The following is an 18,985-nucleotide window of genomic DNA, read 5'->3' as shown; positions in this document are numbered from 1 at the left end:
GCCTAATTGCTCTGGCCAAAACCTCCAGTACTATGTTGAACAGGAGTGGTGAGAGTGGGCAGCCCTGCCTCGTTCCTGTTCTCAGAGGAATGGCTTTCAGTCTTTCCCCGTTGAGAATGATGTTAGCTGTGGGTTTGTCATATATGGCCTTTATTATGTTGAGGTACTTTCCTTCTATTCCCATTTTATTGAGAGTTTTTATCATAAATGGATGTTGTATCTTGTCAAATGCCTTCTCTGCATCTATTGAGACGATCATGTGGTTTTTATTCTTTGTTTTGTTGATGTTATGTATCACGTTGATTGATTTGCGGATGTTGAACCATCCCTGCGTCTCTGGTATAAATCCCACTTGATCATGGTGTATGATCTTTTTAATATATTGTTGTATTCGGTTTGCCAATATTTTGTTGAGGATTTTTGCATCAATGTTCATCAGCGATATTGGCCTGTAATTTTCTTTCTTTGTATTGTCTTTGTCTGGTTTCGGTATCAGGGCGATGTTGGCCTCATAGAATGATTCAGGAAGTGTTCCATCTTCCTCTATTTTTTGGAATAGTTTGAGGAGGATGGGTATTAAATCTTCTTTGAATGTTTGGTAAAATTCACTGGAGAAGCCATCTGGTCCTGGACTTTTATTTTTTGGGAGGTTTTTGATTACTATTTCAATCTCTTTACTTGTGATTGGTCTATTCAGATTCTCCATTTCTTCTTGGTTCAATTTTGGGAGGTTGTATAAGTCTAAGAATTTATCCATTTCTTCTAGATTGTCCAATTTGTTGGCATATATATATAAAGCCTCAGAAATTATGAGACTATATAAAAATATTGAAACAACATTGAAATCAGGAACAATACAAGGGGAAATACATACAGAAAAGAACTGCTACGGAGTTGAGAAAGAGTCCAGGGAAGATCCAAGTTGAAAGTAAAGGGATATAAAGAGCAAGAAGGAATCCTAGACACTCATCAGACTAATTGACAAAGTACATACAGGATAACTGAGCCAGAAGGGCCAGCTTCCTCCTCTACACTTTCTGAGCAGCAAGAAACGGCACTATAGCAATGCCCTGGTAGCAGTCAATAGCTATCCACCAAAAGCTGCTGTCTCCTTCCACAGTAACTGGACTATAGCTGGGCATAGGACTAAACCACACTCCCCAGACCCCTTTGCAGTTAGGCACAGCCATGTGAACAATATAAAGTCCTGTCCCCTTAAAGCTTACAATATGGTGATTTAATGAAGGAATATAAAAGTCAATCTTAGTGATTTACAGAGTAAGAGTAAGGGTAATTAAAAGTCATAAAAAAAATCTATAAGTTTCATTTTACATGTTTCCTCTAGAAAACATGAATTTTTGAAACCACTGACATGAATTCTTCTGCAAGAAATATCGGCAAACTGGCCACAGGAAGAATAAGAATGATAATTTTTAAAATTAAAACAAAAAGAAACTAGAGAGCTACACCAACAAGATCAAAAATTAAATGAAGAACTTAATAGTAGCCATTGCAGTTTTGAAAAAGCCATGGAAAACCAGATATAGGATAGAATACGGACTCCACTGAGAAGATTCTTTCATACTCCAAGAAATCAAAATAAGAAAAAGCTCTAACAGGTAGTAAATAAAAACCACATCAATTAACAAAGAAAATGCACATGGTAAGTACTTCACTTATATAAGAGTCATATATGATAGCTTCCACAATCGAACTCTTCCATGGCAAACCTCAAAATAAATATCAAAATGTTTAATTAGGAAAGTAATTTGTAATTATTACAGTAAAAATGTTGTTGATTCATGTACTGTTGCCACATTAGCCCTAAGTAATTTCTGATGAATCATAAAAGAAATAAAAATTAGAAGAAAATAATACTCTGTACAATTTAAAATCTTTCACCCATGATTCACAAAGTGGAAGGCAAACACTCATTAAGACATTTAAAATCTTTGTGAGGTAATGATTACTGTATTAATTTTACACATGGATAAACTGAAACACAAGAAAATTAAATGGTTTACCCAGAGATAAAAAGTAATTTCCTAACAGTCTCATATAAAACTTTGCTCTTAGCATTAAAATGCTTTCATTTTCTGACTAATAAAGTGTTTTAGTACTCTTTTTAGAATAAGTTTAATAATACTACAAAAAATAGACTACTAGGAATTACAATATTATCCAAAGACGGAGATGACTCGTTTGTTTGTTTTTTTCTCCAAATCAACAAATAAGAAATCTTGATCTCTATGGCTTTTATTTAATATATATTAGTGGTTTGAACTTGGTAAATTTATTTATAGCTGTACATTGTCACTTTGTTCAACAATATATTTATTCAAATAGTACAATCAGTTGTCACAAAGGGAAAGAAGTCCCGTCCAAAGTCACAAAGAAATGTTTGACTATTTAAAAATAAGTCAAATTTAATCCTTTAAAATTTGAAATATTTAAAATATTATAGGCTCAGGTATATATTCCAAGTTTTCTAATACTGGAAAAATGAGCTATATTCTAAGCTTCAATGCCCACCTTCAAACTGCAGTAGGAAGCAACCAGGATGGCCCAGCATGGAAAGAACCCAGATGCCAAAGGCACCCAGAGAATCACATACATCCAAGTCCAGAGACTAAAATTAACAAAGCAAATGTCATGTGTCCAAATCATCACCAAAAATAAATTTGTGGGATCCAAATTAAAAATATTTTACTGTGCATAAAAATTATGTAAAATTTTTATAAGACTAAAAAAATCATTGCCATCTAGCTTCAGAAAGCAATTTTTTTCCTTTTTTTTTTTTTTTTTTGGTGAGTAAGATTGGCCCTGAGCTAACATTTGCTGCCAATCTTCCTCTTTTCGTTTGAGGAAGATTTGCCCTGAGCTAACATTGGTGCCCATCTTCCTCTATTTTGTATGTGTGATACCGCCACAGCCTGGCTTGATGAGCGGTATGTAGGTCTGTGCCAGGGAACCTAACCCACAAACCCTGGGCCACTGAAGTGGAGCACGTGAACTTAACCACTATGCCACCAGACTGGCCCCCAGAAAACAATTTTTAACATCAGATTACACTAATTTGCTAGCTCCCCTAAGAATTAGAAGCTAAAAATTAGAGCTACACTAAGAAGCATGAATTACAGAGACTCTAGAAACCTACTCTACTTGCCCATCCCACCTTTTATAGCCCTAAAGTCTCCTGCTGTGTCACACTTCATGCTGGGGGAAAAAAAACAGACCTTCAAACATCAATCATATGGCAAGGATTGAAAGATAATTAAAATGAGGAATCTCCAAGTAGCTGAGCTTAAATATGAGAAGGAAACTTCAAACCTTCTTTCATCTCAGTTACTACTATATATTAAAATTTTTTTTTGGTAAAGAAGATCAGCCCCAAGCTAACATCTGTTGCCAACCCTATTTTTGCTGAGGAAGATTAGCCCTGAACTAATATCTGTGCCCATCTTCCTGTATTTTGTACACGGGATGCCGCCACAGCATGGCTTGATGAGCAGTGCGTAGGTCTGTGCCCGGGATCCGAACCTGCGAACCCTGGGCCACGAACTTAACCACTACGCCACTGAGCCAGCCCCATTAAATTGTTTTTTGAGTGAGAGTTAGGCATTTTGTCATGTTGTTCCACTCTCAAGAACCCAGAGTGGCTCCCTAATATCTATAGTATCCACTCGGTTTCCCTTCACCTGGCCAACTTTTAGCCTCATGACCTCTTTAGTCAAAAAACAAGGTTTTTGAGGCATCTATATTGTTCCCCATCTTCTGTCAGGATAGAAAGGCAGGCAAACAATGAAAAATATACATGGAGAGCATTTATAAAAGGTTGAAGGTCAGATACATATATACAACACAGTTCCTGCCCTTAGGAATCTATAGTGGATTAGCAGGGAGTCAAGAACACAAGCAACCATACAAAGAACAATATGAGAATTCTTACAGGGCAATATACACCAAAAAGTGCCCCCAAAAGGGAACTAAGAGACAGACAGCCTCCACACTGGACTCCCGTATCCAACAACTGTACCACTCGGGACAAGTCACTTAATTGGCTTCTCTGGGTCTGTAAAATGAGGGGCTTAGAACAAATGATTTCTAAGGTATTTTCCAGCACCGATATCTTAAAGTTCTGTGGAGTTTAATTTGATAAAAACTGTGCTCCTAAGTGACCAACTTACCTTTTTTAGTCTTCCATGACTACTGTGAGACTAGGTTGAACGACACTTGTGAGAGAGTTTATTTATCATCCCCAGTATCCATCCTCCTCCTCTTCCATGTAGTATTAGGTTAAAACCCCTCCCCAAAGTTATCACTGTGGGCCCATGGTCATCAGCTAGGTATTGTCTCCACTGTAGATAAGTATGGGTATATGACCAAGTTTTAGCCAATAAAAAGTGAGTCGATAAAGAACCTTGCCCTCCACTCTCCTTTTGCTTGGCCAGGTTGAAACAGTTATGGAGTTAGTGGGGCTGCTCTAACTATGCAGTTGAAGGTAATACCCAAGGACAGGGTTTGGCAAAATGTGTACTCTGGACCTAAACTAACCTATCACGGGTTTTTGTAAACAAAGTTTTCTTGGAACATATGCGTGCTCTTTCATTTACATATTGCCTATGGCTATTTTCATACTACAACAGTTTGCTAAGCCTAAAATACTTATTGTATAGCCCTTTACAGAAAAAGTTTGCTAGCCCGTGCCCTAGGATGTGATGGAATAATAAAATAAAAGGAATCTGGGATCCCTGGATGAACTCATTGGGCAGATCCACCTACCCACCCTGCTCTCACGTACTTGTGAACTGTTATGTAAGAGAAAAAAAATTGCCTTCTTTGAGCCTCTATATTTTGGTGTCTATTTGTTATAGCTGTTTAATGTGTATTCTAACTAATACTCTTCCTCTATATTTCCATGTGATCTTTTGCCTATATCACAGCACTTACCATACTGTATTGAAACTATTTCAAGTATCTTTTTCAGTGTAAGATCAATTCCCAAAAACACTACAGATTATTGGAAGGTAGGAGGCACCCTATTCATCTGTTTAGCCCCAAGATCTAACATTTAATGTACAGTAGTTACTTATTAAATATATCATTAGTATACAAGGAGGGAGAAGAAAAGAGAAAATAATTTATTGCTAAAGTCAGAATTATCAAACATTGATAATATAAAATTGATTATATTGGCAAGAGACAAAGTCATTAATGCAACTAACAAATACCTATCAAGTACCCAAGATGTACCAGGCATTTCTGAGGCACTAAGGACACAGAAATAGACTAAAAAAATGATAAAAATAAGCAAACACATACATTATCCTTTATTAATCAGGGACAAAAAGAGCTAAGAAGAAAAATAAAGCAAGCTAAGGGAGAGAAAGTAACAGGGAAAGGCTACTGTTTTATATAGAGAGGTCAGGGAAGGCCTCTCTGATAAGGAGACATTCAACTGAGATCTAAAAAGAAGTGAAGGAGTATCAGGAACAAGGCGAGGATGTCCCCTCTCACCACTGCTTTTCAACATCCTACTGGAAGTCCTAGCTAATGCAATAAGACAAGAAAAGGTAGTAAAAGGTAAACAAATTAGGAAAGAAGAAATAAAACTGTCTTTGTTCACAAATGACATAATCTTCTATACAGAAAATCTGAAAAAACTGACAAAAAAACTCCTAGAACTAATAAATGATTATAGCAAGGTTGCAGGATACAAAGTTGATTGATACCTAAGTCAATCACTTTCCTATATACTAGCAATGAACAAGTATAATTTGGAATTAAAAACATAATACCATTTACATTAGCACCAAAAACAATGAAAATTTTAGGTATAAATCTAACAAAATATATATAAGATCTATATAAGGAAAACTATAAAACTCTGTTGAAAGAAATCAAAGAACTAAATAAATGGAGAGATATTCCATGTTCATGGATTAGAAAGACCTAATATTGTCAAGATGTCAGTTCTTCTCAATTGGATCTATAAGTTCAGTGCAAACCCAATCAAAATCCCAGGAAGTTATTTTGTAGATATCAACAAACTGATTCTACAGTTTATAAGAAGAGGCAAAAAATGAGAATAGCCAACACAATATTGAAGGAGAAGAACAAAGTTAGAGAACTGATACTACCTGACTTCAAGACTTACTATAAAGCTACACTAATCAAGAAAGTACGGTATTGGCAAAAGAATAGACAAATAGATCCATGGAACAGAATAGAGAACCCAGAAATACCCTTAAATATAGTTAACTGATCTTTGACAAACGAGCAAAGGCAATACAATGGAACAAAGATAGTCTTCTCAATAAATGGTGCTGGAACAACGGGACATACACATGCAAAAAAATGAATCTAGACACACACCTTATACCCTTCACAAAAATTAACTCAGAATGGGTCAGAGACCTAAATATAAAACACAATATCTATATCATCTGAGAAGATAATATGCGAGAAAATCTAGATGACCTTGGGTTTGATGATGACTTTTTAGATACAACACCAAAGGTATAATCCATGAAGTAAATAATTGATAAGCTGGACTTCATTAAAATTAAAAATTTCTGCTCTGTGAAAGACACTGTCAAGAGAATGAAAAGACAAGACAGAAACTGGGAGGAAATATTTGCAAAGACATATCTGATAAGGGACTGTTATCTAAAATATACAAAAAAACTCTTAAAACTCAACAAGAAAACAACTTGATTAAAAAATGGGCCAAAAACCTCAACAGACACCTCACCAAAGAAGATATACAGATGACAAATAAGCATATGAAAAGATGCTCCTCATCATATGTCATCAGGGAAATGCAAACTAAAAGAACAATGAGATATCACTACACATCTCTTAGAATGGCCAAAATCTGGAACAGTGACAACAACAAATGCTGACAAGTAAGTGGAGCCACAAGAACTTTCATATATTGTTGGTGGGAATGCAAAATGGTACAGTGACTTTGGAAGACAATTTGACAGTTTCTTACAAAACTAAACATACCCTTACCATATGATCCAGCAATCATACTTCTTAGTATTTACCCAAAGGAGTTGAAAACATAAGTCCACACAAAAACCTGCACATGAAGTTTATAGCAGTTTAATTTATGTGACAAAACTTGGAAGCAACTGAGATGCTTGGTATATCCAAACAATGGAATATTCCTCAGCACTGAAAAGAAATGAGCTATCAAGCCATGAAAAGACTTGAAGGAAACTTAAATGCATTGTATTAAGTGAAAGAAGCCAATCTGAAAGGCTACATACTGTATGATTCCAACTATATGATATTCTGGAAAAGACAAAAATACAGACACAGTAAAAGGATCAGTGGTTGCCAGAGGCTGGGAGAGGGAAGGATGAATAAGCAGAGCACAGAGGATTTTTAGGGCAGTGAAACTACTCTGCATGATACTATAATGGTGGATATATGTCACTGTAAATTTGTCCAAACCCAGAGAATGCACAACACCAAGAGTAAGCCCTAATATAAAGTATGAACTCTGAGTAATAATGATGTGTCAATGTTGGTTCCTCAGTTGAAACAAACATATTACTCTGGTGGAGAATGTTGATAATGGGGAAGTCCACCTACGTGTAGGAGCAGAAGGTATATGGGAAATCTCTATATCTTCTGCTCAATTTTGCTGTGAACCTAAATTGCTCTAAAAATAGTTATTTAAAAAAGTGAAGGAGAAAATCAAGCAAATATTTAGGGAAAAGGCACTCTAGGTAACAGAAGCAACATGAGTGCAAATCCCTGAGGGAGGGCTTTGCCTGGTGTGATTGAGAAAGCACAAGACCAGTGTGGCTAGAGCAGTGTGAGAGGGAATATGATAAGAAATGAGGTAGGAGAGGAGCAGAAGGCTCATGGTGGGCCTGCTAGGCTACAGAAGGATCTCTGGATTTTACTTTGAATGAGATGAGAAGCCTTCAGAGAGTGTTGAGTGGAAGAGTGGCACCACCTGACTCACTGTTTTAAACAATCATTCTAGCTGCTATGAAGGAAACAGACTGTGGGGAGCATGAGTTAGGGGTGCTTTCAAGGAACCCTGTTGAGAGAAAATTTACTTTAAAATATTACTGTGGGCATACTCACTCTTTAGATTCCTGAGTTCTTTTAGTAACTTGCTGCACAACTGTGTCATAGCCAGATTCCTCACCCTGATTCTGATCAGATGTCCATTTTTCCATTTCTTCTTCAATCATAGACCCCAAAGTGTTGCATATATGCTGTCTAAGGTATTTCACAAATTCATAGCTGAAACAAATATTTAAAAGAATAAATGCAGTAAATGTCATGAACTCACTTATTAACCATACCCCTAAAAAATGTTAGCACAGAAAGATATGTAACATATTCAGACTTCTTACCTTAAGCTGGAATTAAATTATTTATTCAGCCCAAATCGTCAAGCTAATCTAGAATTTTGTTGGGTTTTTTGTGGGATACTAGTCAAAGATCATTATTTAAAGATGACAGGGAGTCAGAAGTAAATTTTGGGATCAACCCAACCTTTAATGGATTAGGAGTCTTTTCATATTTCTTTTTTATGCTTCTATCTTTAACGTGTGATGGTTAACGGTGGGGAAAGCAGTTGTTAAAGATTTTCATAATTATTCAAGCTGATGAGGAAAACCGGACTAGAATAATAGTAATTATGACAGAATAAATAGGAAAAGGTTAAGCTCCATCATCAGAAGAGTTTTTGTGTACATTTTGAAAGTGGTAACTGACCTAAATTTCACCTAATCAGCTCTTGTCTGACTATGTTTACAGAGAGAAGTATCTCAGACATTTCAATCCATTGTACATTTGTCTTCATACTGTTAAGTTAATGTTAACATTAAAATTAGTTCGCAAATTCAGACAATACAGCAAATATGAGAAGGCAAGAGTTCCAAAAGTGGATAATTATTTTATGAACATGTTTACTGAAAATAAAGAGCAATGATTATAATTTATATCATGGTTTGGAAAAGTTAAAGTTTTTGTGGTCTCTGACATGACAAAGATAATTTAGGATGGGCCATTTTTGTAAATGCCACTATGTTCAAGAATTTCAGTTTGAATATATTGCTGTATAACAGTCTTGCATATATGCAGTACAGAAGATCAAGGTAAGCCTAAATAATTTTCTTCCCATAATTATGAGTCCATTGTGGTATCCAGCATATGATCTTCAGTCCAATATTTATTAAATGATTGAATATCCTCTACAGAACAGCCACCTTACCCAGGTAGTCAAAGGATTTCATTTTTAATTTTAACTGCTTTTGATTGGGATTTCCTGCCCTGCCCATTTCTCTGTAACTCCTAACACGCTGCTTCCTGGAATCCCCACGGCTGCTTCAGTAGTGTAAGTGGCAGGCCTGCCATAGACAGTGCAGGCCTCAAAAGTCAGGTAGAGATATGTGACATAAAGCCATGTGGTATTATAACAAAAGTACAGGCTAAGAGTCAAAAAGACCTGCGTGCGACCTCTACTATTCTAGTTGTGCGACCCTGGGCAAGTCTCAGGTTTCTCATCTGTAACTTGGCAATGATCATGTATACTTCATCCCACTATTTTAAATTAAGTAGGCAATAGACAAGAAACTTAAACTTTATAATTGTAAACTGTAAGATTAAAAAGAAAGAGTGCAGGGGCCGGCCCGGTGGCGCAAGCGGTTGGGTGCGCGCGCTCCGCTGCGGCGGCCCGGGGTTCGCTGGTTCGGATCCCGGGCGCGCACCGACGCACTGCTTGGTAAGCCATGCTGTGGCGGCGTCCCATGTAAAGTGGAGGAAGATGGGCACCGATGTTAGCCCAGGGCCGTCTTCCTCAGCAAAAAAAGAGGAGGATTGGCGGATGTTAGCTCAGGGCTGATCTCCTCACAAAAAATAAAAAATAAAATAAATAAAAATAAAAAAAATAAAAAAAAAAAAGAAAGAGTGCAGCAAATGTATTCTCCACTCCCATAGCTTCAACTTCAAATTCAATACAAACAGGTGATTTCTTTAGCTCTTTCTTTTGCCAAAACATCTCTCCAGAATGCCAGACCTGTATGTAACTGCCTGATGGACAAGGCTACTTTATGTCCTTTCACCATATCAGTCAGCATAACCAAAACCAAATCTATCATGCTACCCACCCATTACAAACCACTTTCTCTCCTAACATATTTCTTTGTTAATGGTACCATCCTTCAACCAGATACCTGTGTATAGCCTCGGCTTTAACTACAATCTTCTCCATTATAGCTCTTATCTAATTAAGTAACAAATTCTATAATTCTATAAATTCTTCCTCCACAACTTCTCTTTCCCTTCCCACTGCCACCAGATTAATGTTCACATCTTTGTAACCTTTAGCTAAACAATTGCAAGAGCCATCTTAGGTCATCCTATAAATCAGCGGTTCTCAAACTATAATATAGATCAGAATCACCTGAAGGGCTTGTTAAAACACAGATTGCTGGACCCCACTCTCAGAGCTTTGATTCAGTAGGCATACAGTGGGGCCAAGAATCTGCGTTTCTAACAAGTTCCCAGGTGAGGCTGATGCTGATGCCAATGCCGATGCCAAGGCTGCCGGTCCCAGGACCGTAATTTGAGAACCACTGATCTAGACAGATTCTGTATTCAGACAGCTTTTAAACTAGCCTAAGGTTCTTAGAATCCGATCAGCAGATTCCTACTCAAACAAGCAGTATTAACTCAAAATATTAGTGAATAAACGTACATTTAGTTGCTTTGTATACAAATATTTAAAATATGTAGGAATCACTTTATGATCCTCTGTATTAACTGACTTTTTTGATTAAAAGACCAAGCATCAACGCAATAACAGAATAAGCAGGTCCTGCCTTAGTTTTAGGAATCACGTAGAATTAGTTTTTAATTGTCTCCCCCACTGATTAGCTGTGTAACGTTGCCCAAATTACATATCCTCTCTAGGCTTCAGTTTTTTCCACCTATAAAATGGGGACAGCATTTCTCTTGGAAATCATTATAAATAGTCTAGATAATATATGCCCTGCACCTAACACAGAGCCTGGCATAAATTTAACAATCACTAAGTGGCAGCTATTATTACTATCATTATTATTAAATTTAAGAGACACTTTGCCATTGACATTTAAAACCCTCTGAGATCCCAATTTATCCTACCAGATTTACGTCTCATCACTACGCTTTACATACGCCCAGCACTCTCCATGGTTTCTTTTCCCAACACCTTTGATGATATTATTTCACCTATTTAGTGCTTTACCACCACCTCTCCTTAAGTAGGATCATCTTTTACAACCTAAAATGCTACCTCATGATATAGCCTTTCCTGGTTCCCCAAAACTTGACATTCTTTCTCTCCCAAGCCCCAATAGCACTTTGCCCCTCCCTAATAGCACTTAAAATATTCTGTCTTCTGGGTAGTCAAGTGACCTGCTTTATCTTCTGCTTGGCTCCTGATCACATCTAAACCCAGATTTTTATATTCTTTATATCCTTGAGAACAGGACAAATGCACTTATCAGCGTATCATCTTCAATACCCTGTACAATACTTGTTGGACTGAAATATAGCATTGGGGAAGGGTTTATCTCTTCCTTTCCTACAATGTCAGTGGCTGTCAGTCTGAACTTGCTTATCCTTTTTACATATTTGTTTTAGCGGTTAGCTCCTTGTTCATTAAATGCCTATTAATAATTTCAGGTAGCATTATGCTATAACTAACCTCCCATACATGGTCTCTCATTCTCCCTACATTCCCCTCTGTAAAGAAAAAAGAAGGGATAAAAGGAAAGAAAGGGCAGAGCAAAAAGAACTCCCCTCTTCCCAACTACCCACCACATTTCTGGCACTAACATTATTTTTCAGGACTCCCAGACTGAGACCACAGAATACTCTTTACCTTCTCCATCTTCTGCACCCCACGCCCACCCACTCTATCATCTCCATCCAGTCACCAACACTTGTTAACATCTCCTACACATCCCTTGGCTTCATCACTTCCTTTTCTTCATTTCCGTCAATCAGTGCAAAACCACATCACCTCAGGCAGAGACTACAGCAGCAGCTTGTTTTCCTACCTTCACTCTCTTCCCTCTCATGTTTACCCTGAACGCTGCAGTCATATTGGTCCTCAAAAATCACTGATTTACTTCTGCGTTAGAGACATTTTACTCATACCAATACCTCACAGCACATCACGTACGAGTCTCAATAAATATTTGTTGTATCTAAAACTAATTACTGGCTGCCTATTATCTTTAAAATACAACTTCCTTGGCCTGGAATTTAAATAGCTAATCAATCAAGGCCCTTTATCACGGCATCTCCATTTAAATGAGGTCACACTCAATATTCTGGACAAACCACCAACCATGCTTATTCATATATAACCAAGGATGGACTTTTAAATGACTACCATGTGCTAGACTCTGTGCTAAGCATTTTATTGTTTCATTTACAATATGAGACAGATAAAATAGATGAGGACATAGATTGAAAAGTTAAAGAGCCTTGTCCAATTCACAAGCTACTAATTCAGGTCCACCTTACTCCAAAATCCATGTCATTCCCACAACCCCACGCTCCCCCAGAGATGTAAAACTTCCAAAAATGTTCAAGTAATAAAAGAGATGTTCTGTATTAGTGGTAAATTGAGATTGAGAAGGGAAATAAATACATGTAATACTCATATTTTTACCAAGTTGTATACTATTTAAATTTCTTTCATTTAGGTAGGTAAATCTATTGAATTTTATTTTCTCAAAATTATAATTAGCATATTAAATTTAAAAATATAATTTACTTCAAAATTTATTTTAAGTTATTCATTGAATTTACTTTTAAATGTTTAATATTTATACTCGATGTTTAGCTAGCAACTTCTAAGTTTAGTAGGTATCTATTAAGAACAGGAGAAAAGGAAGACAAAGTTATTTTGTAAACTTAATGTCTTGCAATATTTGATCAAAACAACAAACACTAATTTTTAGAAATACTCCAAACAAAACCCAAACTTACTGAATCATATGTATAGAAAACAGCCCCTAATCATCATCTAAGCAGTTTTTGCTTCTTCTGGTAATTCATCATTGCCTTATATTACTTAAAGATCTTCCCTTATACAAGCCAACTTCTCATCCCTTTTAAATCTTAACTTTTTTTCTGGTTTGTATATTTCTAATTATAAACCAAATCTTTGCATATTCTATACAAAATAGTGAAAACTTACACAGGCAAAAAGAAGAACTCAAAGATTAAGGTTTCAAGAGAATCCTTCAAAGATATTCTTCATTTTTTAACATTTGACAGTCCCTATACTGCCTCCACACACACAGCTGGCTCTGAGATATAGTTGGCAGATGTGCATAATGAGATCTGAAGACCCAAAAAAGATGTGTGTTCTCCACAACTACCTTATTTCTGTGTTAACATTTTCAGAATTAACATATTCTACCTGTGCTGGAAAGACTAAGAATATAATATTATAGGAATAATACATCTTTGACTGTCATGGACTACAATAAATATGACTTCTATTGATTTATATTTTAACTGAAATTTATTAATATTCATTGTTCTTTTTTAAATTTTCTAATAACAGAGTTTGTTATAGTTTTTTAAAGGATATGATATATACAATGAATAAACAGATTTAAAATTTTTATACTTTTAGAAATCTATGGATCAGTTTACTTCAGGTTTAAGTTCTAAATCTTACACTGATCAATCTTGCAACCTTAGACAAAACATCTGACCTTGCTAAATTTCAGTTTCCTACTACTTAGTGGAGATGATAATTCTAATATGAAAACTATTGTTTATTATATATACTATTTTTTTTATATCTTGACACTTTTATCACCAAATATACTATACATATATATGACTAACCTTATCTGTTACCTTAAAAGTAATTTAGTGAGAAAAAAATTTGGTTTCAATGACACTATTACCAAATGAATGCAAAACACCTGCTTCCAAATATTCCTCCAAGAGGGACATTAAAACCTAAGAGGACAGTTCTTTGCTACTAAAGAAAAATGTGACTTCACCACATTTCAGAAGCAGCTCAATTAAAATACACAACAATGTGCCTGATCATTTTGCTCTACCACTGATGAATATGAAATTTTTCACAGTCACATAGGAAAATTTTATGAAGTTGAGTAAAAGAACATTCACTTTTTTCCATTCTTTTTTCTCCAGCTTTATTACCTAGATTTTGCACGAAAATTTAATGATTTTTTCCATGATGAATTTCTGACATGTTTAAAATGTTTATATCAAAATATACACAGATATAGAGATTACTATTACAACATAAGGACATAAAAAACTCTAGTACAAGTTTCTTAGCTATTTAAACAAGCAAGAACTTTTTCAAGCATGTATAGAAAAATTTATCAGTGATGATATGTTTTAAAGATATTTTATTAGTGTAAGTTATGAATTATAACGCTGATATGTAGAATTCTTAAAACAGATATTTCAGAATCATAGGAGTTATTATATAACAAACTTAACTTTATATAGCATATTAGTATATAAAAGGCTACATAAAAGAAAATGAGCATTTTACATCACCAACAATCTTTCAGGTCAAAGAATAAACTTCCGAGTCATGATAAACAGTTACTAGAAATGTATTCATTAATTATGGAAACGCATACCATTCTTAGCAATTTCTCTATACAGGGATAGCACTTAGCATAATGGACGTTTCCCTGAAGTTACCACTTACACACACTAGAGTTCACTAATTTAAAAAGTCACTGGTAGATTCTTCTGTAAAACAAAGAATAAACCCAATTCAATACATATTATTGTGTAACTTCTGTATCAAACCAAAAACATATCAGATTAGAGGGCTAAAAACATGAGACCCTGTGTTAGAGACTATTACAATCATTAGGGTTGGTTAAGTATTTAAAAAAAAAACAAACTATAATATAATTCTCATTGAAATGCAAGTTAAGTATGCTCTAACTCTGGTTCTCAACCCTGGTTGCATATTAGAATCACCTAGAGAGCTCTTTCAAAAACACCAAGGCCCCACCCTTATCCCTCCTCCTCTGCCAAGCCCCTTAGGAAATTTTGATTTATTTATGGTAAGGCCCATCATCAGTATTTTTTTAAACAGCCCTCAACTGATTCTAGTGTAGCCAAGATTGAACACTAAGGCTGTTGGTTTTATAAAGGGCCAGTCTAAGTGTAAAAATTTACATAACACATACATACATAATGAAAGCAATGTCCTCTTCCCTACCGGTCTCTCTCAGGCCTCAAATCCTTGCTGCCACTTTTCAAAGAAAAAGGGGAAAGCTTGCATGTTTTAGAGAATGTGTACAGTTTCAGGTAGAAAAATAGAAGAAGCTACGGAAAGCAGAGAAAGTCTAGGGCAGCCGCCCTGTGGGGCAAATCCCCAGATAGGGCTGTACTGCCTCCACTATGGTTCCTCCCTAAATGACTGCATTTTCCCCCAAGTGAATTTATTATACCACTTGCAATTCCATCATTTATGGACTCAATCATTTTAAAAACCATCTTCTTACAAAAATGCCAATAGCCTAGAGACACCAGTTTCGCCTATAAGTCTGTTTAGTAAGATTATTTTTCTTGCTAATACCAGGACAACATCATGTGGATTTAAGGAACCAATATTCTGATAGTGGAGATGGAATGAGAGATAATTCTGAAGTATGAAACACTTTGGGAGGCAATATATACCTAAGTGACTTAAGAACATTTAGTGTTCAAGGAGAGTTAGGTCAGCGAAAAAAAGACGTGAAAATATGAGTACCTGGATTAAATGACCTTTAAGATCTCATTCAACTCAGAGATTGTAAGATTCTATAAAAATACCAAAGACAAGCATCTCTTCCTCTTTTCCTCTCCTACATAAGGAGTACTTCCTCCTAAGACACAGACCTCAGGCTAGTGAAGCTAATACATGAATTTTACTATCTATATTTTAAGACTACAAATTAATTTTAGGATTATAAATCTTACTTTTAACATCACAAACTAGTTATAATTTGATTGTGCCTGGGTTTTTTTAGGTAGGCCACAAGTAAATCTCTTTAATAAATAGTAAATATTAACTATGCAAGTTAATCAGCAGGCATTTAATCTAACTAATGAACTGTTGAAAAAGAGTAAATTACATTATTAAAACAGTTATTAGACTGCTGAAAAGAACCACAATGATCCAACTTTAACTTGAAAAGCATTTAAAAATTGACACAGGTAAAGCAATCCTTACAGGCAAATGTGTAGCCTTAAACGTTTACATTTAAAAAAAGAAGAAAAGCTGCAAATTAATGAGCTAAGCACTCATCACAAAAGTTTTAAAGGTTTTCCAGGAAGAAAAAAAAGCAAATAGCAGAAATTAAAGAACCATAAAATAAACAAATAATAGAAAGGAAAAACAAAGCTAATAGCTGGTTTCTTGAAAAGACTAATAAAATTAATAAACCTCTAGGAAAACAGATAAAGAACAAAAGAGGGACAACACAAATAAAAATCAAGAATAAAAAGGGGGACATAACTACAGATACTGGAAATATTAAAAAGGTAATAGGATATTAATGAAAAACTTACAAATAATTTGAAAATCTCGCGGAAATGGACAAATTCTCAGAATATGATCCTAGCAAAAACTCAGTAATTTACAAATATTTTAAACAACTGTTTGCATGTGAAATAAAAACCAGAAATGAAACCCTATATTTAATGCTTCATGTAGATTTGTGTGAAGTCAATCAGTATTACGTGAGTATACAAAACATTAATGACCAAATGAATGAATCTGAGAAAGCTACAGTTTTTCTATATGTCACTGTTTAAGTAATAAATCAACAACTAACCAATAAAAGCTAGTCTCTGGTATCTCCAAAATAAAGAGTATCATCATCCAATATCAGCTATTAATAGTGCATTCAATTAAGAAATAAACAAGAAGATTATGGAAATACAAATCATATGTATAACCAGAAATAATAATTAAATTAGAAACTCTATATTATTGAATTCCTTCCACACGTTTTAAAACTCCCTTGAGAATCTGGTGAAACCTGTAAATGCTCTCCCCATAAAACTGCAAGTGAACTCAAACTTTTTCATAGAATATTAAAGGGCTCAAGGACTCTCTGATGCCCATGTATGAAATGGATAAGAGTTCTAGACAAATAGAACTTCATGGCACCCAACAGTCAGTCAAGGTAACATAACAAGAAAAAACTTAAATGTCCTCTACGTAAGATCAAAATAAAGGCAACCACGGAATTAAAAATACCACTACTACTACTAATAAACTGAGGCACTTGGAGGTAAACTTTTCAATGGAGAGGCTTAATTTAAATTATATGAATCAAATCCAAAAAAAAATACAGGTCTCTAAGGAAACATATCCTTGAAGATTTACCTCAAATGGTGCCTCTCTCATTAAACTTCCTATCTCTACTGCTCCCAAACCAAGAGCACTCTGTACCTCTTCTACAGCACTTACATTCCTGATAGGTGTCACAGACATTTGAATATGTGCCTTATCCCTTTATAGGAACTTAGGCTATTCCACTGGAAGTTAATAATCTCACTTCACTATTCCTGCAGTGCTCAGAATGGATAACTGTTGCAGCCACTGAAATATTACATCAGCAAAGGGAACAGGGATCTCGGGAACTCAATGCTTTTAGGTATAGTGACAGGAATCCTTTGAAATAACAGAACTAATCTTAAATGAATAACAATAATTTACAATTAATGTTATTAGTTTGCCCAGAAGAAAAAATAAAGAATTAGGATTATGGTGGTTGTGTCAGTAAAAACACAAGGGAGGCAGAAGCTTTGTAAAGTAAGTAAAGAATAAAAATCAATTAGGCGTTTGGGTAAATAAATGAAAAAATGAATCTCCAACTTGGGCGCTATTTTAACAATAAACAAATGAACTTTCTTTATCTAACTGCACTTTGACCTTTTCTGGATCAGCTGGTTTGTCTGCTTAACACATGAAAAGCAATTTTACTTGTGAAAATTTTCATCAGTTTCCTCCAGATGTAAGAGGATCTCCTCGGCGCACTCCAGGGAGGGAGCACCCCTGATTTTCTCCTTCACGCTCTGGAACAGCTGCCTCAGCATCTCCTGCAGCGTCGCCTCATCGTCGCCGGAGAAACGGGCCATCCTCTGTCGGAATCAAATACCCAAGCCCATTACTACGGGTCCGAGCAAACGCGGCGCACTGCGCACGCGTGCCCCCCCCCACCCTCCCCACCCCCCGGCCCGCGCACAGCGCCGTTCCCCGGGAGACCGCGGCCAGCGCTGGGGGCGGACCCGCGGCTGCCCGCGCGTCCTTCAGGACAATAAGTCACCTTACTTTGACAAAGCAGGGTCCGCGAGGTCCGGCCTTTGGTACTCGTCGTTGCCTGCCGTCGGTACCAACAGAGCTCAATGTCCCTCGACTAACAGCAAAAAAGAGATCCTGGAAGGCTCTGACGGGTGGGCCCGACGGCGGGACGTCAGCGCTACGCGTGACGCCAGCACGTTGACGTGTCGTCCTGGGCGGGAGGGATTGCGGCTTGGCGACCGGTCCAGGCTCCTAGAGGAAGGTACAGGTGCGCCAGCTCCCCACAGCCTCGGGGTTGTAGGTGAGAGGGAAAAAAGTACGGAGAGAAGGGGGTCAATAAAAGAAAGATAGAAGTGAAACTGAAAATAGCCTGAAAAGTTTTCATTGAGTGAATAGTATTAAAATGTTGCAGTGCTGTTTTCCTCTATCAGCTAACATCTATTGACTCCTACCCTTTACCAAGCACCTTGCTAGGAACTATGAAGAGGACACCCTCATAATCTAACAGAAACAAAAAGAAATCAGCGATTGCAACGCAGTGCATTTAAGTTTTGTGCTAGAGAAATGCACCAGGTGGGTGCTGTGGAGACCCAGAATCACCTTTTAACCCGAAAGAAGATTCAAAGAAAGAAGCAAAGACAA

The 18,985-nt window shown here is 36.3% G+C and overlaps 1 protein-coding gene across 1 annotated transcript in view; it reads right to left on the bottom strand.

The window, feature by feature from the left end:
• The window catches only part of TBC1D32 (TBC1 domain family member 32), a 202,994-nt gene extending 184,497 nt beyond the window's left edge, over window positions 1-18,497 (bottom strand). Inside the window, exons 1-3 of the mRNA XM_058566374.1 lie at window positions 18,374-18,497; window positions 18,026-18,183; window positions 8,110-8,271 (exon numbers count right to left, since the gene is read on the bottom strand). Coding sequence (XP_058422357.1) covers window positions 8,110-8,271; window positions 18,026-18,180 — 317 coding nt within the window. The 5' untranslated portion in view covers window positions 18,181-18,183; window positions 18,374-18,497. The remainder of the gene's footprint in view (window positions 1-8,109; window positions 8,272-18,025; window positions 18,184-18,373) is intronic.
• Window positions 18,498-18,985: the final 488 nt, after the last annotated feature.

This window comes from Diceros bicornis, chromosome 23 (genome assembly GCF_020826845.1).
Source record: "Diceros bicornis minor isolate mBicDic1 chromosome 23, mDicBic1.mat.cur, whole genome shotgun sequence".
In the NCBI taxonomy this organism is placed as follows: domain Eukaryota; kingdom Metazoa; phylum Chordata; class Mammalia; order Perissodactyla; family Rhinocerotidae; genus Diceros; species Diceros bicornis.
This window is presented reverse-complemented; position numbering and strand designations above follow the sequence as displayed.